Genomic DNA, 24,665 nt, shown 5'->3' on the forward strand with positions numbered 1-24,665 from the left:
ACATAATTTAATTCTCTTTATATTTTAAGCCACAAGACATTATTATTGTTTTTAGTCAATATTCATTTATATTTACACATATTATTTACGCTTTCCATAGCTCTTCACTCCTTCCTGTACTTCTGTTTCTATCTGAGATCATTTTCCTTCTGCCTGGAGATCTTTAGTATTTCTTTTATTGCAGGTCTGCTGATGACAAATTCTGAGTTTTTGTCTGGAGTGTTTTCACGTCATTTTCACTTTGGAAGGCTACTGTCACCAAGTACAGAATTCTGAGTTAGCTTTATTTTCTTAAAACACTTAAAATATGCCAAACCACTGTCTTTTTGGCTTCCATCATTTCTACTGATAAGTCCGTTGTCAGTCTTTTCACTGCTCCTTTAGCAGCGGTTATTTTTTTCCCTCCTCTGAATGCTTTTAAGAAATTTTCCTTTTCTTCCATTTGGAGGACTATTCATCTAGTATGATTTTCTTTGCATTTATCCCACTTTAGGTTGAAAGTGGTTGACGTGTTGACCATTAGCTCTTAAAATGCTGCTTCTCCCTTGTTCTCTTTTCTTCCTGGACTCCAACTGCACACATTTAAGAAACTTCCATCCTTTCCCATATGTCTCTATGTTTATTTCTGTATTTCCCCATTCTTTTTACTCTCCATGCTTGGATGTCTCTACTTATCTATTTTTCAGCTCACCAATCTTCTCTTCTCCTATGGCCAATACACTGTTAAACCTATCTTTTGAGTTTACAATTTCAATTGCATTTTTTATTTTTATAATTTCCATTTGGCTCTTTTTTATATATATATTTCAATTTTATGATAAAAAAGACATTTTAAATCTTTTTTTTTTTTTTTTTTTCCCGTACGCGGGCCTCTCACTGTTGTGGCCTCTCCCATTGCGAAGCACAGGCTCCGGATGTGCAGGCTCAGCGGCCAGGGCTCATGGGCCCAGCCGCTCCGCTGCATGTGGGATCTTCCCGGACTGGGGCACGAACCCGTGGTCCCCTTCATCGGCAGGCGGACTCTCAACCACTGCACCACCAGGGAAGCCCCATTTTAAATCTTTTTATCGAGCATCTAAACATATTAATTAAAAAAATTTTAAGTACATGTCTGAATTCAGTAATGGGTCATCTATGAGTCTACAGATATTGTCTGTTTATTTCTTAGTCTCATTTCTTAATGTCTAATTTCATATATGAACAAATTGTAAAGGCTCTCAACAATGTTCTCTCTCTTTAGAGAGAATTCATGCTATTCTCTGTAGGTGGGTAGCTAGAAAAAGGAAGAGATCATCTTAATCCAATCAAGGACTGCCTTGCAGTTTTTATAAAACTCAGTTGATCAATGTTATCAATGCTTCATCCTCCTTCCTGGGGTATACCTCTTCACAGGTCTCACTGAAGAGTCTAGAGTATTGACTAGGGTCCTTTTTCAAAGGTGGGTCATCCAAGTCTAATTTTTCTCTCTTTGACACTGTGAGACTACAAAATACTCTTAATTTGCTTTTCTGTTTAGCTTCTTAGCCTCTTGCCCTGTGCAGCTTAAGAATTCAGAAAACGCTTTGAGGGAAAAACCTCTGAGTTTCAGGCTCACTTCTCTATATGTTTGGATCATGGTCCCTCAAGTCCTGGCAATCCCAAACTCCAACTTTTGTCTCTATAACTCTATCAGATTTCTAAGAGCACTGATGGCCTCTCTGACTCTTAAGTGTGGCCCTCTGCCCAGGATCTTGGTTTCCTGCCCTACAACAAAAATTGACAAACTCCCAGTAGGAGAGAAACATCTCATAGATATAGATTCACCAATCTGTAATTCTCTTCTCTGTAGGATCTAGGCCCCTAAATTCAATTTGCCTGGGCAGCTTTCTAATGCTAGCCAACAGACTTTTTTCAGCTGTTCTCAGCATGAATATTAGTCTGCCAGAAGCTACTTCATCTTAGCTGGAAGCAGATGGCCCACCTTCGTTGTATTTTAAGCCCTTTGTCAAATTTCTCTTTGTACTTTGCCATGTTTGTCTACTAATTTGGAACAGATGCAAACTATATACAAGGGCTGTAAACATGCACACACATTTTATTATAGTTCAGATTTGCATAGTATTGTTAAAATTATATGTGACTAATAAATAAGAAAATGTGATTATACACCAATAAAAGCCTGAAATATTTCCAAAATTGTCGCTTCACTGAAGCATAAAGGTAGCAGAGTACATGTGCAGTATCTTTTAGATCTGTCTGTGTATCCAAGTAGAAATATGTAAAAACACCAACTATCTGGTGAATTTTACTGTTCATGTTAAAATCTTTAACTGTAGCCTACCACTTTCAAGACAATTTCTAGAAACACTTATGAGTGTTTAAAGAAGTAGGAAACCTTTAAAAGAAGTGTTTTAATAAGTTGTTGGTTGTGAAATCAGTTTAGTAGTTCCCATGTAGTAAAGGTAAATATAGTTCCAGGAAAATCGATTCAGTTATATATACACATCCCTCTATATGTGTATGCTGGATTACGATATAAAATGTATTTCTTACTGTGATTTGTGGCCAAAAAGTTTGAAAACTGCTACTCTATAAAATCATCAGAGGCCTTGATTTCTTTCTACAAGGCACGAAAAACCAACAGACCTGTTATTTATTACTCATAGATGATAACTTCTTACCTTTTTAGGGCACTTGGCTGTGGTTTTCAGACAGCACCTCTTATGACAAGCATACTTGCATACTGAAAAATAGGTTAAGAATGTAGCATTTTCAGAAGTCTGTACATCAGTGACAAGAATTTAATAAGTTTACTGCTTTATTCTGAGCATAAATTTTTACCTTTAAAGCTGAGACTGCTATAGTATCACATACATATACTTTGTATGGTATTAGAATGAAAAGTTGTCTTAATTCATTCAATTCAGAAAAATGAAGTTGAAAAACATACCTAAAATTTCTAACCACTGTCTATGAAAAAGCTTTTTATTCTTTCAAGATTGCCCACCCCTCCTCCCTTGTCCCCACCATATTCCAGCAGAATATGTATCTCTGTGGTCTGATTCACAAACTAGTGCTCATGTTCCCCTCTTAAATTTGTTCTACGATCTGCTAAAATGAAAGAAATACCTATTAAAAATCATTCCAACGGGTAAGAAAAGCATTACTGTCAAAGACCTTTACTAAAATCAAAACAAATTTGGTAGCATACTAAGATATAAGAAAGGCCTTATTAACTATCTTAGAAGGTCCAGAATAGAGCTCTGAGGAACCAGAACATAAAGAATATCAGTAGTGATTGGGAATATGAGATAAGGAAGAAGTTAAGAGCAGAAATAATTTCTCGGAGCAGGAGATAAAAGGGTGGTAGGCAGCAGTAGGTGCGAAGGGCACGCTGAGAGGAGAATACGGAGAAACTACTTGGCCTATATCATTTTGGTACACCAGCTTTGGCTCCGGCACATCAACACCTGAATATGCTTCTTGAGCTTCTAAAGCATGACTTCAGGGGTCTTCAAAGCCAAGATCAAGGAGAGGAGACCATACCATTGTACTGGTGAAATCACCAGTATAAGCACAAAAAAAGTTAGTTAATGCTGTTAAGAAATCAAACCAAACCCTCCCAAGTCATTAAAAAAAAGAAGCAGATTCTTTGTATTTTCAGTTTCAGATCACAGAGAAAATCATACCAAACCTACAGGAATCAGACTAACATTAAACAGTCAAGTACATGGCAAACTACTCCCAATTTCACTTTCACTGCAATTTTTTTAGACTACTGATAATAAAGCAAAAAGAAAACCACTTTTGAACCATAGAACAAGTGAACATATCCAGCAATATCCAAGTGCTGATTTCACTATGGTGAACATGATTTCCATCCTTGTTGTCATACTGGACACAACCCTTCCTAATATTTCTTTTATTCAGTTCTGGCCCACTAGTAAACAAAGACTCACAAAATTATTAAAAGCACCAGGATAGATGTATGGAATGACAGGAGTAGACACTAAAGACCCTCTGTAAGCCAGAACCAAGCTGACCCACAAAAAATCTCCACTCACATTCTAGGATTTAAAGGTTATGATAAAGAATTATAGTAGAAAAAAGTACCTTTCTGGTTATAATCTAAGAATTTGTTCATTAATTCATCCAACCATCTACAGGTCCATCTACCCAATAAATATTTACTAAAACTTACAATGTGCCAGAACTGTTCTGTATACTTCTAGGTAAACAGAAGAGACAGATAAGTTTCCTGACCTTACAGAGAACACATTCTAGTGGGACAGACAAACAAGAAAACAAATGAATACTTAACATCATCTTGGGTGGTGATAACTACTATAAAGACTAGAAAAGCTGAGTAAAGGGATAGAGAATTGGGGGACAGGGTGGCATTTTAGATAGGAGGGTGGAGACATAAATCAACTGAAGTAGTATGTCATACTAACATCTGAGAGCATTTCAGATGGAGTGAGCTGCAAGAACAGTAACCAAAGAACACCAAAATATCTTATTTGCCAACAAAGAGTAGGTAAAGGGAACTATAATGAGAAATGAAGTTAAAGAATTAGGGAGTGTGAATTACTCCTTAATGTTAAAGAAGATTTAAGAAAGCTCATGGAAACACAAATATCAAGTGGTTAAAAAATTCCTCAAAGAACTCTCATACTTACATTTGCAAACAGAGGCTCGGTCCATTATCCATATCAAAGAAGAACAGTACTCACAGTACGTAGGGATGCTATACTGGGTGGCTTTAAAGATGTGACCATTGTGCTCTTCTACCTGAAGGAAAAAATATAGCTATCTATGTTAAAGCCAACACAGTAAATGCTGCCCTAACATGTCGGGCAATGGGAAATCCTTCAATTCCCTGTTGTCTTCATTGGGTACTTATTCCAGGAGGAGAATTATGATCTGAGAAATAAAATAAAGGTAAAATATATGATCCCTGCTTTCAAAAAGTGAACAATCTAGTAGAGACAAAACCAACTTATATGAAAATCAGAAAACAATGCTATAAACATTTAAGAGCTGTCTTATGCAACTCTGAATTGGCATGTTAAATTAAAAGCAGCGGTTCTAGCGGGCCTCCCTGGTGGCGCAGTGGTTGGGAGTCTGCCTGCCGATGCAAGGGACACGGGTTCGTGCCCCGGTCCGGGAAGATCCCACTTGCCGCGGAGCTGCTGGGCCCGTGAGCCATGGCCGCTGAGCCTGCGCGTCCGGAGCTTGTGCTCCACAACGGGAGAGGCCACAGTGGTGAGAGGCCCAGGTACCGCAAAAAAAAAAAAAAAAAAAAGCAACGGTTCTCAAATTTTTATTTTTAATCTCAAGAATCTTTCACACTTCTGAAAATTACTGATGATCTCAAGATACTTCTACTTATGTGAGTTAGAAATTAAAACTAAAAAAAATTTAACTATCCAATTCACTTAAAATTATCATTAAACATATTCCATGTTAACATAAGTAACATTTTAATGAAAAACAACTGTATCTTTAAAACACACAGGGCTTCCCTGGTGGCGCAGTGGTTGAGAGTCTGCCTGCCAATGCAGGGGATGCGGGTTCGCGCCCCGGTCTGGGAGGATCCCACATGCCGCAGAGCGGCTGGGCCCGTGAGCCATGGCCGCTGAGCCTGCGCGTCCGGAGCCTGTGCTCCACAATGGGAGAGGCCACAACAGTGAGAGGCCTGTGTACCGCAAAAATAAATAAATAAATAAACAAAACACACAAAAAAAGTAATGACAAGAGGGGTACTGTTTTACATTTTTGTAAACCTCTTTGATGTCTGGCTTAATAAAGGACAACTGGATTCTCATATCCACTTCTGTATGCAATCTGGTGGCAGTATGCAATTAAGTTTGAAAAATATGAAGAAAATTCAGCTTCATACAGATATGAAATTTGAAAATGGAAAAATAATTTAATTGTCCTTTCAGAAAATGACACAATATTAAAACTCTGCAAATGGTAACTTAAAGGTTAATTGAAATATGGAATCTAAAACCACACCAATCAACTCTTCATATTCTGTAACATTAAAATCCATTGTTCTGGACTTCACTAAAATTTACAACTTTTACTTCAAAGTACCATTAAGAAAATAAAAAGATAAACCACAGACTCAGAGAAAATATTTGCAAATCGTTATCTGATAAAGGACTTCTACCTAGAATACAGGAAGAACTGTATTAATAAGAAGACAACTCAGTTTTTTAAATGGGCAAAATATTGAATAGCCAGTTCATCAAAGAAGTATAAATGGCCAAGAGGCACATGAAAAGATGCTCAAATCCTTAGTTACCAGAGAAATGCAAATCAGAACCATGATGGGAAACCACTTCATACCCTCTAGAATAGCTATAACTATTAGACAAAACTAACTATTGGTGAGGATGTGGAGAGACTGGAACCCTCAGATATTTCAGGTGGGATTATAAAATGGTACAGTTACCATTTTGGTAACTATATGGTATAGTTCAAATACTGAATCATTATGTTGTACACCTGAAAGTAGTATAATGTTATATGTCAATTATATCTCAATTTTTTAAAATAAATAAATACATATATACACACATTTACACATACATACATATATTTAGGGGAGTATTAGTAGTCATTTTTGTCTTAATTAATCAAATAACCAACTAACTAGATGAAAAAGATCTAACTCACAGTTCATCCATCCCACAGCTTTATAATATGACCTTGGCTCTGTGATGTCTCAAATATTTCCAGATATTGATATTTTATCACACAGATATCCTTCTATTTAATGAAACTGTGAATCACACACATGCACATTATTTTCCTCTACTGGAACTCTTAATATTAAGTTAGTTTCATTAAAAAATTACTTTATTCTAAATGGATCGAAAGGTACAAAATAGAATACAATGAAAACCTTTCTTTCACCTCTGAATTCCAACTGTTTAGTTCCTCTTATAGAAATAATCACTGATACCAGTTTCCTGTGCATACTTTCAGATATTTTGTGTGTGTGTGTGTGTGTGTGTGTGTGTGTGTGTGTGTGTACAGTTATAAACGTATTTTGGTTTTTTAAAAATATACGAATAGTAGCTTTCTATATGGTGTTTGGCTCTTTGCTCTTTTTAATTAATAAAACATCTTGAAGAATGGTTTCTCTTACTTTAATGCCAATCAGTATTATATTATATAGATGTATCTAATTTATTTAACCATGTCCTTACTGATTTAGGTTGTTTTCAAAACGTTTATTTATTACAAATTCCTCTTCAATAAAGATCCTGTACATGTCAGTGTGAACAAATTGATATATCCACTGGATAAATTCCTGTATGCGGAATTGCTGCGTCAAAGGTTTTTTGGTTTTGTTTTTAATATTTTTAAGGCTTTTAATACACCATTATTAAAGTACCCTCTCCAAGAAAGTTATGCAAATAACCTCATCTGCAGTATTGAAAAAAATCTATATATTTCTTTATCTTTCCAAACTAGGTAACTAATTTAACTTTGCTCATAGGTGGACAAAGTAGAAAATCACTGTTGTTTCATTTTAATTTGAATACTATTAAGTATAAACATTTATTGATATATTTCTTAACATTTCTTTCTATGGCCTGCACTTATCACAGGCCCTGAAATATAATAGCAGTTGAATTAATGAATTTTCTTTTTTTTTAGTGTCATATGCTTTACTCATTTTTATCTCAAGGTATTGTTCTTGATATGAAAAAGACTATTCTTATAAGGCTTAAAATGTATAGAAGGCCTAAACACTACCTGTTAAATAACAGGTGCCTTCCTGTTACTCCTCCACCTTCCCTACGCTTTACTTCATACACAATCTCAAAAATCCTCAGTGGTGGGTGACATTACACCTGTTTTATGTAATTCTATTTTACTCCTATTTTATATAATATATACTCCCATTATATACATGAGGACATTGAGACTCAAAGATTAAGTTGTCTAAAGTTTCTCCATTGGTGAACAAAAGTAAGCCAGGCTAAGGGCTTAAATATCCTACTTTAAGGATTCCTTTTCCTTCCATGTAAAGGAAGAAACTCTTTAACAGGTAAGATCATGCTAAAATAGAGTCAGATCATGCTTCTAACACACACAGTGGAAAAGTGACAAACAGTGATCTAAAAAACCTTAGAATTTGGTTTACAAGTGATAGGGGATGATTTATAATCCTGATTTATTAATAAGGTTAACAATAAATATTCTAGGATTAGAATTTACCATTGGCAGGGGTGAATCCAGGTTCTGTAGGCCCTAAAGCTTAACATTTTCAGGGGAAATGGAGGAAGACAGGACGAGCAGGGGAAACAACTTGGGAAGAAAGAGGAAAAGGTGGTGGAGGCAAATCCAACTGAAGCAGAGGGAACAGGGGGAGAGTGGGAAGAAATGAAGCTTAGAGAGGTCAAGGTCAAGATCATGTCGAGTCTTGTAGGCATGGTAAGAACTCTGAGTTTTACTCTGAGTAACACTGGAAGTCACTAGAGAGTTCTGAGTAGAGGAGGAACATGACCTGATTTTTGTTTTTAAATGTTCATTACGGCTATTATGTAGAAAATTGTAAGGGGAGAAGAATAAAGAAGGCAGATCAATTATGAGACAACACATAGTATTACTGGACTACTGTAATAGCAGTGGAGGTGGTGTGAAATGGTCAGATATTAGATGCATTTTGGAGGTAGAGGGCTGGCCAGAGTTCTACCTACATTTCCAGCCACCCCCACATAAACATGCAATACTTGAGCCTATTAAAGCTACTGGCTCAACATGTCAGGTTTTTCACTCATGTGTCTCTGGACATACTCTTTCCCTCTGGCTAGATACTGCCTGTCTAAACTACTACTCACTTGATAAGAACTAGCAAAAACATCTTTTCTTCTGTAAAGTATTCCTTCATTCTCTCTTTCTGTATTTCCACAGCACTTTGTACTATCTACTATAATACTTATCACATCTAAAAGTAGTAATTTTTTAAATGCCTGCCTTCACTAGCAGATTATGAGCTCCTCTAGGGCTTAACTCATCCTTGCAATTACAGAGATTATGGTAAAGTATGCAATAGAGACATATAATACAAAAGATAAAAACATGAACAATGGTAAAATATGCTCAAATGCCTTTGGGAATGTCTCTTGAATTAGGACTTACATTTGTAAAACCCTAAATAGTCCTCATATTCCTCAGAAGGGAGGGAGAGCTCCTTAAAAAACTCCTTCCCTACCACTACTTCTGAAAAGTGTTCATATTTGTACTTTTCATGAGTAAACATTTCAGTTTTCTACCATTTTAGGAAGCCACCATTAATAACAAGTCAAGCCAAAGAATTCAAGACACATTTGTCATTCTAAATTTTTGTAAAGACGTAAATGATTACCCCCTAGGCATCTGATAAACTTATACTTTAAATATTTCCACAGAAATATTGTTACGATACAGCTCAGACTAGTGGTCTAAAAAATTACTTTTTAGTAACATAAAAAAAATAGATTACAACTTACTAAATCAGTTTCCTTTTTCCTTCTTTTCTTTCTCTCTGTTTTTGGCACCTGGTTGGAAAGAAATACAGAAAATGTGATATAACAAAGACTAACATAATTTCTTACTTCTTTGCAAATGCTGAGATTTTTGCTCAACAGGTAATAAAATAAGCAGCTCTTTATTCCTCAAGAGGAAACGTGCAGTGCTAGTAAGCATATGTGAGAAAAAAAATTTATGTTTAGTAAAACACAGTGCTCATAAAAGCAACAGAATGGAAGGATACTTTAGAAATTATCTTTTTAAACCTCAGTTCTGCCCAGAAGCCACACCATTATTAATTTAAATGATTATTTTATTTTAAACATTAATTACCTGATTATTAATTTCAAAGATTGCACTTTGCATATTTTGGCTCTAGAAAACTCTCCATCCTAGAGCTAAATATAAAAAGGTATTGGAGATTGGTTCAAGATGACGGAGTAGAAGGACGAGCACTCACTCCCTCTTGCGAGAACACCAGAACCACAACTAACGGCTGAACAATCATCGACAGGAAGACACTGGAACTCACCAAAAAAGATACCCCACATCCAAAGACAAAGGAGAAGCCACAATGAGATGGTAGGAGGGGCACAATCACAATAAAATCAAATCCAATAACTGCTGGGTAGGTGACTCACTAACTGGAGAACACTTATACCACAGAAGTCCACCCACTGGAGTGAAGGTTCAGGGCCCCATGTCAGGCTTCACAACCTGGGGGTCCGGCAACGGGAGGAGGAACTCCTAGAGAATCAGACTTTGAAGGCTAGTGGGATTTGACTGCAGGATTTCGACAGGACTTGGGGAAACAGAGACTCCACTCTTGGAGGACACATACAAAGTAGTGTACGCATCGGGACTCAGGAAGGAGCAGTGACCCCAGGGGAGACTGAACCAGACCTACCTGCTAGTGTTGGAGGGGCTCCTGCAGAGGCGGGGGTAGGGGCTGTGGCTCACCGTGGGGACAAGGACACTGGCAGCAGAAGTTCTGGGAAGTAGTCCTTGGCGTGAGCCCTCCCAGAGTCTGTCATTAGCCCCACCAAAGAGCCCAGGTAGGCTCCAGTGATGGGTTGCCTCAGGTCAAACAACCAACAGGGAGGGAACCCAGACCCACCCATCAACAGTCAAGTGGATTAAAGTTTTACTGAACTCTGCCCAACAGAGCAACAGTCAGCTCTACCCACCACCAGTCCCTCCCATCAAGCCTCTTACATAGCCTCATCCACCAGAGGGGAGACAGCAGAAGCAAGAAGAACTATAACCCTGCAGCCTGTGGGACAAAAACCACATTCACAGAAAGATAGACAAGATGAAAAGGCAGAGGGCTATGTACCAGAGGAAGGGACAAGATAAAACCCCAGAAAAACAACTAAATGAAGTGGAGATGGGCAACCTTCCAGAAAAAGAATTCAGAATAATGATAGTGAAGATGATCCAGGACCTCGGAAAAATAATGGACGCAAAGATCGAGAAGATGCAAGAAACGTTTAACAAAGACCTAGAAGAAATAAAGAACAAACAAACAGAGACGAACAATACAATAATGGGAATGAAAACTACACTAGAAGGAATCAATAGCAGAATAACTGAGGCAGCAGAACGGATAAGTGACCTGGAAGACAGAATGGTGGAATTCACTGCTGTGGAACAGAATAAAGAAAAAAGAATGAAAAGAAATGAAGACAGCCTAAGAGACCTCTGGGACAACATTAAACACAACATTCGCATTATAGAGGTCCCAGAAGGAGAAGAGAGAGAGAAAGGACCAGAGAAGATATTTGAAGAGACTATAGTGGAAAACTTCCCTAACATGGGAAAGGAAATAGCCACGCAAGCCTAGGAAGTGCAGAGAGCCCCATACCAGATAAACCCAAGGAGGAACACTCGGAGACACATAGCAATCAATTTGACAAAAGTAAAGACAAAGAAAAATTACTGAAAGCAACAAGGGAAAAACAACAAATAATATACAAGGGATCTCCCATAAGGTTAACAGCTCATTTCTCAGCAGAAGCTCTACAAGCCAGAGGGAGTGGCATGATATATTTAAAGTGATGAAAGGGAAGAACCTACAACCAAGATTATTCTACCCAGCAAGGATCTCATTCAGATTCGATGGAGAAATCAAACGCTTTACAGACAAGCAAAAGCTAAGAGAATTCAGCACCACCAAACCAGCTCTACAGCAAGTGATAAAGAACTTCTCTAAGTGGAAAACACAAGAGAAGAAAAGGACCTACAAAAACAAACCCATAACAATTAAGAAAATGGTCATAGGAACATGCATATCGATAATTACCTTAAACGTGAATGGATTAAATGCTCCAACCAAAAGACACAGGCTTGCTGAATGGATACAAAAACAAGACCCATGTATATGCTGTCTACAAGAGACCCACTTCTGACCTAGGGACACATACAGACTGAAAGTGAGGGGATGGAAAAGATATTCCATGCAAGTGGAACTCAAAAGAAAGCTGGAGTAGCAATACTCATATCAGATAAAATACACTTTAAAATTAAGAATGTTACAAGAAACAAGGAAGGGCACTACATAATGATCAAGAGATCAACACAAGAGGAAGATATAAAAATTATAAACATATACGCACCCAACACAGTAGCATGTCAATACATAAGGCAAATGCTAACAGCTATAAAAGAGGAAATCGACAGTAACACAATAATAGTGGGGGACTTTTAACACCTCACTTACACCAATGGACACATCATCCAAACAGAAAATTAATAAGGAAACATAAGCTTTACATGACACAATAGACCAGATAGATTTAATTGATATTTATAGGACATTTTATCCAAAAACAGCAGATTACATTTTCTTCTCAAGTGCACATGGAACATGCTCCAGACTACATCACATCTTGGGTCACAAATCAAGCCTCAGTAAATTTAAGGAGACTGAAATCATATCAAGTATCTTTTCTGACCACAACACTATGAGATTAGAAATCAATTACAGGGAAAAAAACGTAAAAAACACAATCACATGGAGGCTAAACAACACCTTACTAAATAACCAAGCGATCACTGAAGAAATCAAAGAGGAAATCAAAAAATAACGAGAAACAAATTACAACAAAAACACGATGATTCAAAAGCTACGGGATGCAGCAAAAGCAGTTCTAAAAGGGAAGTTTATAGCAATACAATCCTAGTTCAAGAAACAATAAAAATATCAAATAAACAATCTAACCCTACACCTAAAGGAACTGAGAAAGAAGAATAAACAAAACCCGAAGTTAGCAGAAGGAAAGAAATCATAAAGATCAGAGCAGAAAGAAATGAAGTAGAGACAAAGAAAACAATAGCAAAGATCAATAAAACCAAAAGCTGGTTCTTTGAGAAGATAAACAAAATTGATAAACCATTAACCAGACTCATCAAGAAAAAGAGGGAGAGGGCTCAAATCAATAAAATTAGAAATGAAAAAGGAGAAGTCACAACCGACACTGCAGAAATACAAAGCATCCTAAGAGACTACTACAAGCAACTCTATGCCAATAAAATGGACAACCTGGAAGAAATGGACACATTCTTAGAAAGGTATAACCTTCCAAGACTGAACCAGGAAGAAATAGAAAATATGAACAGACCAATCACAAGTAAGGAAATTGAAACTGTGAGTAAAAATCTTCCAACAAACAAAGTCCAGGACCAGATGGCTTCATAGATGAATTATATCAAACATTTAGAGAAGAGCTAACACCCATCCTTCTCAAACCCTTCCAAAAAACTGCAGAGGAAGGAACATTCCCAAACTCATTCTATGAGGTCACCATCACCCTGATACCAAAACCAGACAAAGATACTACAGAAAAAGAAAATTACAGACCAATATCACTGATGATTATAGATGCAAAAATCCTCAACAAAATACTAGCAATCAGAATTCAACAACACATTAAAAGGATCATACACCATGATCAAGTGGGATTTATCCCAGGGATGCAAGGAATCTTCAATATATGCAATTCAACGTGATACTTCATATTAACAAATTGAAGCATAAAAACCATATGATCATCTCAATAGATGCAGAAAAAGCTTTCAACAAAATTCAACACCTGTTTATGATAAAAACTTTCCTGAAAGTGGGCATAGAGGGAACCTACCTCAACATAATAAAGGCCATATACGACAAACCCACAGCAAACATCATTCTCAATGGTGAAAAATTGAAAGCATTTCCTCTAAGATCAGGAACAAGACAAGGATGTCCATTCTCGCCACTATTACCCAACAGTTTTGGAAGTCTTAGCCATAGCAATCAGAGAAGAAAAAGAAATAAAAGGAATTCAAATTGGAAAAGCTTAAGTGAACCTGTCACTGTTTGCAGATGACATGATACCATACATAGAGAATCCTAAAGATGCCACAAGAAAACTAATACAGCTAATCAATGAATTTGGTGAAGTTGCAGGATACAAAATTAATGCACAGAAATCTCTTGCATTCCTATACACTAACAACAAAAGATCAGAAAGAGAAATTAAGGACACAATCCCATTCACCACTTCAACAATAACAACAACAAAAAATATCTAGGAATAAACCTACCTAAGGAGGTAAAACACCTGTATTCAGAAAACTGTAAGACATTGATATAAGTAATCAAAGATGACACAAACGGAGAGATATACCATGATCGTAGATTGCAAGAATCAATATCGTGAAAATGATTATTCGACCCAAAGCAATCTACAGACTCAATGCAATCCATTTCAAACTACCAATGGCATTTTTTTACAGAACTAGAACAAAAAAATCTTAAAATGTGTATGGAGATACAACAGACCCCAAATAGCCAAAGCAAGCTTGAGGGAAAAAAATGGAGCTGGAGGAATCAGACTCCTTGACTTCAGAATATACTACAAAGCTACAGTAATCAAGACAATATGGCACTGGCACAAAAACAGAAACATAGATCAATGGAACAAGATAGAAAGCCCAGAGATAAACCCACGCACCTATGGTCAACTAATCTATGACAAAGGAGGCAAGAATATATAATGGAGAAAAGACAGTCTCTTCAATAAGTGGTGCTGGGAAAACTGGACAGCTACATGTAAAAGAAAGAAAGTAGAATACTCCCTAACACCATACAAAAAATAAACCTAAAATGGATTAGAGACCTAAATGTAAGACAGGACACTATAAAACTCTTAGAGGAAAACATAGGAAAAACACTCTTTGACATAAATCACAGCAAGATCTTTTTTGATCCACCTCCTAGAGTAATGGAAATAAAAATAAACAAATGGGACCTAATGAAACTTCAAAGCTTTTGCACAGGAAAGGAAACCATAAACAAGACGAAAAGAGAACCCTCCGAATGGGAGAAAATATTCACAAACAAATCAACAGACAAAGGATTAATCTCTAAAATATATAAACAGCTCATGCAGCTCAATATTAAAGAAACAAACAACCCAATCCAAAAATGGGCAGAAGACCTAAATAGACATTTCTCCAAAGAAGACATACAGATGGCCACGAAGCACATGAAAAGCTGCTCAACATCACTAATTATTAGAGAAATGCAAATCAAAACTATAATGAGGTATCACCTCACACCAGTTAGAATGGGCATCTTCAGAAAATCTACAAACAACAAATGCTGGAGAGGGTGTGAAGAAAAGGGAACCCTCTTACACTGTTGGTGGGAATGTAAATTGATGGAGAAAAGTATGGAGGTTCCTTAAAAAGCTAAAAATAGAATTACCATATGATCCAGCAATCCCACTACTGGGCATATACCCAGAGAAATCCATAATTCAAAAAGACACATGCACCCCAATGTTCATTGCAGCACTATTTACAATAGCCAGGTCATGGAAGCAACCTAAATGCCCATCGACAGACAAATGGATAAAGAAGATGTGGTACATATATACAATGGAATATTACTCAGCCATAAAAAGGAACGAAATTGTGTCATTTGCAGAGACGTGGATGGATCTAGAGACTGTCATACAGAGTGAAGTAAGTCAGAAAGAGAAAAACAAATATTGTATATTAATGCATATATGTGGAACCTAGAAAAATGGTACAGATGAGGCATTTGCAGGGTAGAAATTGAGACACAGATGTAGAGAACAAACGTATGGACACCAAGGGGGGAAAGTGGCGGCGGGGCTGGTGGTGGGATGAACTAGGAGATTGGGATTGACATATATACACTCATATGTATAAAATGGATAACTAATAAGAACCTGCTATATAAAAAAATAAATTAAATTAAATTAAAAAACAAAAGGTATCATCTGGAGGACTTTCTTGGTGGTGCCATGGTTAAGAATCCGCCTGCCAACACAGGGGACATGGGTTCGAGCCCTGCTCTGGGAAGATCCACATATGCTGCGGAGCAACTAAGCCCGTGCGCCACAACTCCTGAGCCTGCACTCTAGAGCCTGCAAGCCACAACTACTGAAGCCCGCGCGCCTAGGGCCCGTGCTCTGCAAGAAGAGAAGCCAGCGCAATGAGAAGCCCGCGCACCACAACAAAGAGTAGCCCCGGCTCGCCGCAACTAGAGAAAAGCCCACGTGTAGCAACGAAGACCCAATGCAGGCAAAAATAAATAAAAAGAAAAAAATTTTTTTAAAGGTATCATCTGGGACATGGAAAAGTTCTTTTACATATGACGTTTCCTGTTAGCCACAGTAGAGAACAATCTCAATCTAACCTTTTAAAATTACAAACAAAGGCAGAATAAGCCTAATAAGAATCTTCTTCTGCATAACATAAGACCCCAACTTAGATGTAGAACAGAAGAATTTTCACAGATTTATTTATATCTGATTACTTCAAAATGATTTCAAATGTTTTATCAATCTAAATATACATAAATCAGAATAACTGAAAATAAAATGGGAGACAATAAAAAGGATTAACAGTATTCCTGCTACCCAATAAGCAGATACCTAATTATTTCAGTTGGGGTACTGAAAGGAAACACACTGACAACCTTCTCTAAGCCTACTATCTCTTCTGTAATAAGAATTTCATAATAATTATTTAATAGGGCTGAAGCAAGAAGTAAATAAAATATCAAACACCTAGTATAATTCCTGGTACTCAATAAATAAAGTTTATTATTACTATTATATAGATATTCAGAAACATACATTTTCCTAAAACCTAATTCAAGGAGAAATATAATTCGTGGGTCCTTACATAAAGGCCACTAGATGATACAACTAATCACATCTTTAACCACTGTTTTTCGAAAGGAAATTTATGTACTGACCTCTATCAAAGCTGAGGGTATAATCTTAATGGCACAACATTACATTTTAACTCAGTGAAGAATATATTAATGGCAGAAGGCTTTGATAATACAGTCTGATGAACTTTTAGGACAGAATGGAGTTTGCTGGATCTAAAGTAGTGCTAAAGTAGTTGACATGTTCACTGTAATGTTTTTCTCAAATACCAGATGTCCCAGACTCTTAAGAAGAATTCATAACTGAATCCTTTTAGAAATCAAAATATATTTACCTTTGTGGGTATATATTCCAGAGTCTTGAATTCATTCATATATTCATCTAAAAACACTTTAAAAGTGTTGACCCAAACTCTGACTGGAGATTCACTCCAATCACGCTGCTCAAGCCTCATGGTCTTTTCCAAAATCTGTTCAAATAGTGCGTAGAGGTCTTTATACCGTATGCTTTTCCCATCATCTATCTAATAGGCAATAAGAGAAGAAATGTAAGGTTTTATGAAGAAATTCTTTATATATAGAAGACTGATTCAATTTTTATTGGGTAATTATTTTGAATAAAAATTAGGATCCTGATATACTTTCTAATGGGCATGTCCATGAGGTCATGTGGTATTTGTAAATTCCCACTCTACTATGGAATGTCTGCAGAATAAAACCTGCTAAATTTTAGTAAAATACCTAACAGTTTAAACAGTGTAATAATTGGAGAAAGCCCTGGGAATTTTTAACTATATTTAGCTATAAAGATTATTTGCCTCCCTCTTAATTACCTATCCCCAGAAATGAACCTTGTTTAGATAGTTACACTCTAAAACTGAAAAAGTGAATACCTGAATTCTTGCCTAGTGAAACATTAGGCAACCTTTACTTTGATTCATTTTTCCAAAGAAGAATGACATGCTTAGAATAACATCATATTTCTTGCAAAGGAATCTACATGGAATTCCTTTTAACTTATTTAAATGAGGTGTGGAGTCTTCATGAGAAAGAAAAAAACAGGATTTAAGTGACCAAAACGTATTATATACATTTAAAATGTATTTCTCTTTCACCTCCTCAGAATTATAAGTTGAACCTCTTTGATCCAGGGTTAGAAAACCACTATTAAGCTCTATTTCATAACGTTGGCTCTTCCTATATGATACAAAGTATATTGGTCCCTAACCTAGAAAATAAACGTATGAAGCATGACAAGCAGTTAGCAAGATTAGAAAAATATGGCCAACATTGTCTCTACCCAAACCTAGTCATTTGCCGTAGCCTGATTACTACTTTATTATGGTCTTGAAATTATTGCTCTCTAAGACTGCATGGTTCCTATTTTTAAAAGGCAAAAAAATCTTACACTGAGTAGAATATACATAGGAAAGTTCTCCTGATTTCTCTTCACACATTAAATTACAGGTTGAACAAAGAAAAACCAATTAAATACAAATTATTTTTTATAGAATAAATATGACAATTCAGAGATATTAATAAAGATTCTATAGATCAAAAGCATTAATTATTATATACATCAGCACCAATAATAAATTTTCTAAACCATGACCAACATCATATGAAAGTATAGGTAAATCTGAAAGTGATACAAACTCATATATAGAAATTGGTGAACATAAACTGCTCTAATTCTACTGAATAAAAAAGTATAATTCCAACACAAATGAGAATTAGAAGCTGGAGCCAGAGCTAAAAGGATCATGAGAAGTCAAAATAGTAAAGAGCCACTGGGTGAAAAAGAATCATACCTAGAATATCTGAATTCAATACCTTAAGATGAAAATATAACTATAACAGGGGGAAAATAAAAACAGCTCAAGGAAATTTGAGAATGCTATTAATCTGAGGTCAGTCAGTATGCTTTTCCCTATCTATCCCTAAAACAAAAAGAAGACACTGGAGAAATCTCTAGTTGAACATGGCCCCTGTATTATTTTTTATGGCATTGTCAAATTTTTCATATGTTGAACTTGAGTATCTCCTGACACAGTTTAACTTACCGCCAATGCAGATGAATAAAAGCTGAAGATATTCTGCCGAAATTCTTTCAGAGCTTTTTTAAATACAACATCCACTAGTGTGTCTTTCTTGCTGTCTTCATTATCTAGGTCATTCATCTGGGGACCACAGAAAGAGATTTTGTACACAATCAACTAAATTGAAAAGAAGTGAATGCCACTCTGGACACATACTGTTTCTTCAACAATGACCGTCCTGAAAGGGCAAACTATCATGGGACCCAGAAAAAAGCATGACCAGGTAGCCAAAGTTTTATTACTACTAGATGATTTCTAAAGTCCCTTCTAACATTGTATGATTCCACAGTTCTGCTACCAAAAAGACAACTCAAAGTGTGCAATGACAAGCTTCACCTTCCCATACAGAATGCAACATGACAGTTACGGTAAAACTGAAGTCAACAGTAAAGCCTAAAACTTTAAATCCTGTCTACGCAGTCTAACTCATATGAATCCTATTATTTGCACCTTTCTGGTAAAGAAACAGATGCTCTAACTTACTGAAGCATATATCCTTTAGGGGGCATATCCTGATATACAAGCATTCCACAGTCAAAGCTGCTCAGGGGCCTAACTGAGCAGGCACAGGGTACCTTTTTCAGAAGAAATTCATCCATGCTTTTTAAATCACTGGCACTTGATATGATCTGCACAGAGTCATTTTGCCAATGCATAGACTCCAAAGCCACGCTGCTGATCTTCACATTTCGCTTGCGCCTTGCCTTTGGAGAAGGCTCTTTGTTCTCTTTGAACTCCTTCCGGCAACTCCCAGGCAATTCTGGACTCAATGGAGGTGTTGGCTGATTCTGAGATAATTCTATAAATCAAGACAGAGTGTCCAAAAAAATTTTCTTTTAGTAAAAGTACTGAAATCTCTACATCCTTCTTTTTAAGTTCCTTTAGTAAGTCACTGAAGGAAACATGTAAATATCTGAAAAGTAAAGTAACATTAATGTTTAAGTTCAGGCAGTTAGGCAGTAAATCCAGATTGTACATTTGTACAGAAAATGTATTTAAGAATTAACACTTTTCAATGGGAAATTCTATTGTGTCTCCCAAAGAGATGAGGTCTGATACTGAAAATCTGGATGGAAGTGTCTTGTAGAACTGAAGCCTGGATCCCAAAGACCTCAGTCCCAAAGAAAAGAAAGAAGAGTACACAATCACACTAGCATGTTAAATGCTGACTATTAACCCAGTCATAGCTTTACTATATCTGTTTGAAAGAACATCCAGCTATATACAAATCCAATAAGCCAGTGAAGTCTGATAATTATTATTACTTGTTTACTAGGGTCTAAAGCCATAAATGCTCCAGTGACAATATCTGGTGTTAGGCTGGCAACCTCTATTTAGGGAACCAGGTAACTCAACTGGTTCACTTCTGCCTGTGTCTCCTTGCTATTTAGGATTTTCACATATATTTCCCAACTAACTGTATGAATGTCTCAGATAATTCCTGGAATTAACTAGCTCTGTATATAATATTGGAAAACACAACAAATTTTCTCTGCAATTGTTTACAGCAGAGAAATTGGGTTCCATGTAGTCCATTATAATCTAGAACTACACTGGATTTGCCAACGCCTACCTGGGGCTTGATGAGAAAGTTGGCCCCATTTCACATGTTTTCCCCACATATATTTACCTTACCTTCTGTCCAATGGTATATCCTCATTCCATCTAAAAGCTAATTCTGACAATAAAGGAAAAAAAATAGCCTCCTACTTGCTAAATGCCACCTTAGCAGGAAGTGAAACAAACGAGATATGGCACCAGAATAAAAATTATCAAGATATAGGATATAAGTATATTCAAATTGGTGTCAACTAATATTAATTCCATTATATAACCTAGATATACAAGTATCTAATTATTTCATTTAGCAAAGTCAATATCGTTCTTTATACTAAAAGAAATAATAGTTACTAAAGAAACTGTCTATAATCCAATTTCAGCATTAAAAACAAGGGCTACCTTAATAAATTTCTACCCAAAGATAAATAAAAAGGCTACAATCAATTTTTATACATGTATCCTTATTAAGCAAACACACAATGAAGTCTGCTAATAATATATACTTCAACCAAAGAGCTTCCTAATTCCTTCTTGGAAATCAGCAGTGGAGAATATAACTGTGAAATATGAAAAATTGAGAATGACTACTGTAAACCAGATAAGATAAAATGAATTGATCCTCTTAGGAATTCCAAATTTTCCAAACTGAACCTGTAGTATTCACTTAATTTACTACTGGCTTTATCCATATCAGTTTGCAAAGTGATAGGAGCAAAGCCACAAGACAGAAAACAGGGTTCTAATTAAATTTCTACCAGTTTTTCCTTTGACACACAGATGCCTCTGCTGTGGCTGATCCATTCCCATGTGAAACTTGATCTTTCCTCCCTTTATCTTATCCTTTGTCCCTTTATTTTTATCTCATTCTAGATGTGAGAAGTTTTGTTTACTTATTTTAACTGGGCCTGTTCTATCTCTTCTTAGAGATAATAACTTTCTTCCTAGGGCCTCTTTCTATTTTATTCAATACTGATATTTCATCCACCCACCGGTATTTTACCCACTCATTACTACACATCCACCTCTGATGTATATCCCTGTTTAAGATAGCTGGCATCTTTACATGGTAATTAAAAACGTTCATACATACTTGAGCAAAGGGCTTGGGAAGAATGGGCTAATCTTCTAATACTGGGACTACTGGAATCCTTGGAGAGTTAATAATTCTAGCATTTAGAAAGGCCATATCTCAACAGATGAACTAATTGTTGGGTATTTTCTAATGTGCTATGATTGATGCCCCAAAAGTTAAAATAACAGCTACCACTATAAAGTCCCAGGAACATATAATAGGTACTTCAGCACAATGGTTATGAATACGGACTCTGGAGCTAGACTGCCTGAATTCAAATCTCAGCTCTGCCAATTGCTATACGTGTATAAGCAAATAACTCTCTGTGCCTCAGCTTTCTTATCTATAAACTGGGAATAATAATCATACCAACCTCAAAAAATTGTTGTGAGGATCAATCGAGTTAATACATACAATACGCTTAGTACAGTGCCTTGTATGTAGTAAGCACTCAAAAATTAGCTGCTGTCATTAATTTTTACTAGGAATATACACTTGTTAAGTGAATGAATGATGGTTAGATTTTTACACTTTAGAAAACTGAGGCTAATCAAAGATTCACAGTCATTCTTGAAGTTGTTGTTACTTCACTGTTTTGTACATTTCCCTGAAACTTCTATTATAGGTAAAATTTAATTTTATAATTATCTGTTAGTTAAGGAGGGACTTAACAATCTTGGTCCTATCTCATTAGAATATCTCACCAACAGGATTACCATTACAAATACTAGAAGGATAGTAAACTTTCAGAAAGAGTAAACAGAAATTATGAAGACAATCTCCACCCTTTGTCCATTTTTACCATCTGGAAACTGATGAGCTGGAATCACATCTGAGCCAGCAAAGAGTGCTGAAACCTCCGAATGGGTGGCAGGTTTCACTCTGGTAGTCTTCTTCTCCCCTTGTTTCCCTTTGGCCCAGAATCTCATCTTAGCTCTCTGAGGTCTGTTTACAACAACAACAACAACAAAAGTAACAATGGAAATTAGCATGTCCTATTGACAATATCTGTACGTCACTTTAAGTTATATAAACACCTTTCATGTGAATTAATTCATTTAACCTTCATAGTTAAGTTTAGTCATATTTAATCTTCAAGTGTACATTTAAACTTCATCTGGAAGGTAAATGATAGCTTCCTCATCTTGAATACAGAAATAATGAGACTCAGGAATGTTAACAAAAACCACCATTTATTTGAGTTGTTATCATGCTCCAGGTACAAGTGCTTATATAGAATTACCTTAATTAACTATAACAACAAGTTGACATTCAAACCATAACCGTTTTTCAGGTGAAAAACTGGTAGCTTAAACATTAGGTAACTTTCCCAAGGTTATACAGCCAGTGAGTAACAAAGTTGAGAATCACACCTACTATGCTCTATATTGCCTCATTAGTGCTTATATACTGTCTCCCATCATATCAATCAAGGAAACATCCTGAGATAATAACAGTTCACATTTACTGACCATATAGTATGTATCCTAACCTCATACTAGGAGGCTTACTTGTACATTAATTTGTTGGTTCCTTTATTTTTGAGCATCAACTAGGAGCCAGGCACTATGCCTTACTTCTGATGCCTTCTTTTCACAACTACCATGATAAATAGGTATTTTTATCCTAACTTTACACATGAGCAACCTGAGGCTCAGAGGGCTGATGGAGATGGAAGTTAAAATCAGGTCTGTCTGCTTTTGAAGCCCATGTTCTTTTATCCATGCTTCCTTCTTTTTCTAATAGCTTATTACTAATCCTATACATCCATATAGTATAAAGGGAAATTGTTCTACAAGACTTATTACAAATGATAGCATTCTCCTGCCATTCTCATTCCTTTTCTGCTCCCTAGAGCAACCCTTTTGAATTTATTTAACTGATTCTTTTAATATTTACCATACTTATATTGCTATCATATTTATGACCACAAATAATAATTAAGCATATTCCAACACTCCAGTTCTATACCCTCCACAAACACAGACATCCCCGCAACAGAATATCATAATTTTAGTTAGATCAATATACAGTATTTTCTTTTAGTAGTATTCACTATTTTTTTTACTCTGTAAATAATATTCACAACTGAGACATACAGTACCCTCCATAACCAATATTTTTCTAGAGTTAGTGTTTTGTTTTACATTTGCTCACTTTCCTACATCCAATTCACCTCCAAGTGTCTCCTCATTTATGAGTATCTCCTCTCAACATGTTGAGACATAGTAGGTACACCATCAGTTCCATGTTCTTGAAGAAATCTTTCCCAGAGCCATCTAACCTGCTCTAATCTGGCACGGTTCCCTCACTGATTGCTGTACAACCATCACTTAAAAAGCTACTTTCACCATCATAATGGAGATGTGTTTTGTCTCTACTGTTTTATGATGACGTGTCTCTTGGTATGGGTCTATTTTCATTCATTATGTTGGGCCCTCAGGGGGTCCTGTCAATCTATAGAAACTCAAGTCCTTCAGTTCCATGAAATTTATTTGAATTACTTTATTTTTACTTTGTCCTATCTTTCCAGAGCTCCTATCAGTGGGTCACTGGATGTCCTGAACTGCTCCTCTAATTTTCCTATCTTTTCTTGTCTCTTCTATCCATTTATCTTTTGGCTCAACTTTCTGACAGATGTCCTCAACTTTCTTTCTAACTCTCTGACTTCTTTATACTATCACAGTTTCAATTTTCAAATACTCTTTTTTATTATGAATGTTTCCCTTTAAAGTATTCTGTTTGGTTTCATGAATGTAGTTGTATTTATTTATGCAGAAGGCCTACTGATAGTTGTATTTGTCTGTCTTGAAGTTTTCTTTCCCCTGTATAGTTTATTGCTTCCAAGTTGTATTTTATCAATTAGTTTTAGATTCTTTCACTTCTGATGTCTCCTCAAATGTGTGGTGATCAAAAGTAGGGTATAAACAAGCTTCTTGGAAGGTCTAGTGTGCATTGGTGGGGCTTCCAAACTGTGGTTGTCCTTGTAGGGTTATCTGGCTGGTCCAATTTGTAGGGAGAGCCCCTGATAGAAATATCTTTAGGTCTTTCCATGAGGGTTGGATGGAAGTCCCAAAGACTCTTTGAATCATCTGCTTAGAGGGTATGTGAAACGTGGAAGCTGAATACAGAAAAAAATCTGGGGGATCTTAACATTCAGTATGTGAACATTCATTAAATCTCCCTGTTCCAAATATGTACCCCACCTCAACTGTATCTGGTTACCTCCAAG

General features: G+C 36.3%; 1 protein-coding gene across 1 annotated transcript in view; it reads right to left on the reverse strand.

The window, feature by feature from the left end:
• MYO9A (myosin IXA) overlaps positions 1 to 24,665 on the reverse strand; it is a 216,825-nt gene that overhangs the window by 36,843 nt on the left and 155,317 nt on the right. Inside the window, exons 27-33 of the mRNA XM_065900167.1 lie at positions 22,236 to 22,378; positions 19,377 to 19,600; positions 18,766 to 18,882; positions 17,038 to 17,226; positions 9,495 to 9,542; positions 4,659 to 4,770; positions 2,661 to 2,722 (exon numbers count right to left, since the gene is read on the reverse strand). Of these exons, the coding sequence (XP_065756239.1) occupies positions 2,661 to 2,722; positions 4,659 to 4,770; positions 9,495 to 9,542; positions 17,038 to 17,226; positions 18,766 to 18,882; positions 19,377 to 19,600; positions 22,236 to 22,378 (895 nt within the window). The remainder of the gene's footprint in view (positions 1 to 2,660; positions 2,723 to 4,658; positions 4,771 to 9,494; positions 9,543 to 17,037; positions 17,227 to 18,765; positions 18,883 to 19,376; positions 19,601 to 22,235; positions 22,379 to 24,665) is intronic.

The sequence above is a fragment of the Phocoena phocoena genome, chromosome 2, assembly GCF_963924675.1.
Source record: "Phocoena phocoena chromosome 2, mPhoPho1.1, whole genome shotgun sequence".
In the NCBI taxonomy this organism is placed as follows: Eukaryota; Metazoa; Chordata; class Mammalia; order Artiodactyla; family Phocoenidae; genus Phocoena; species Phocoena phocoena.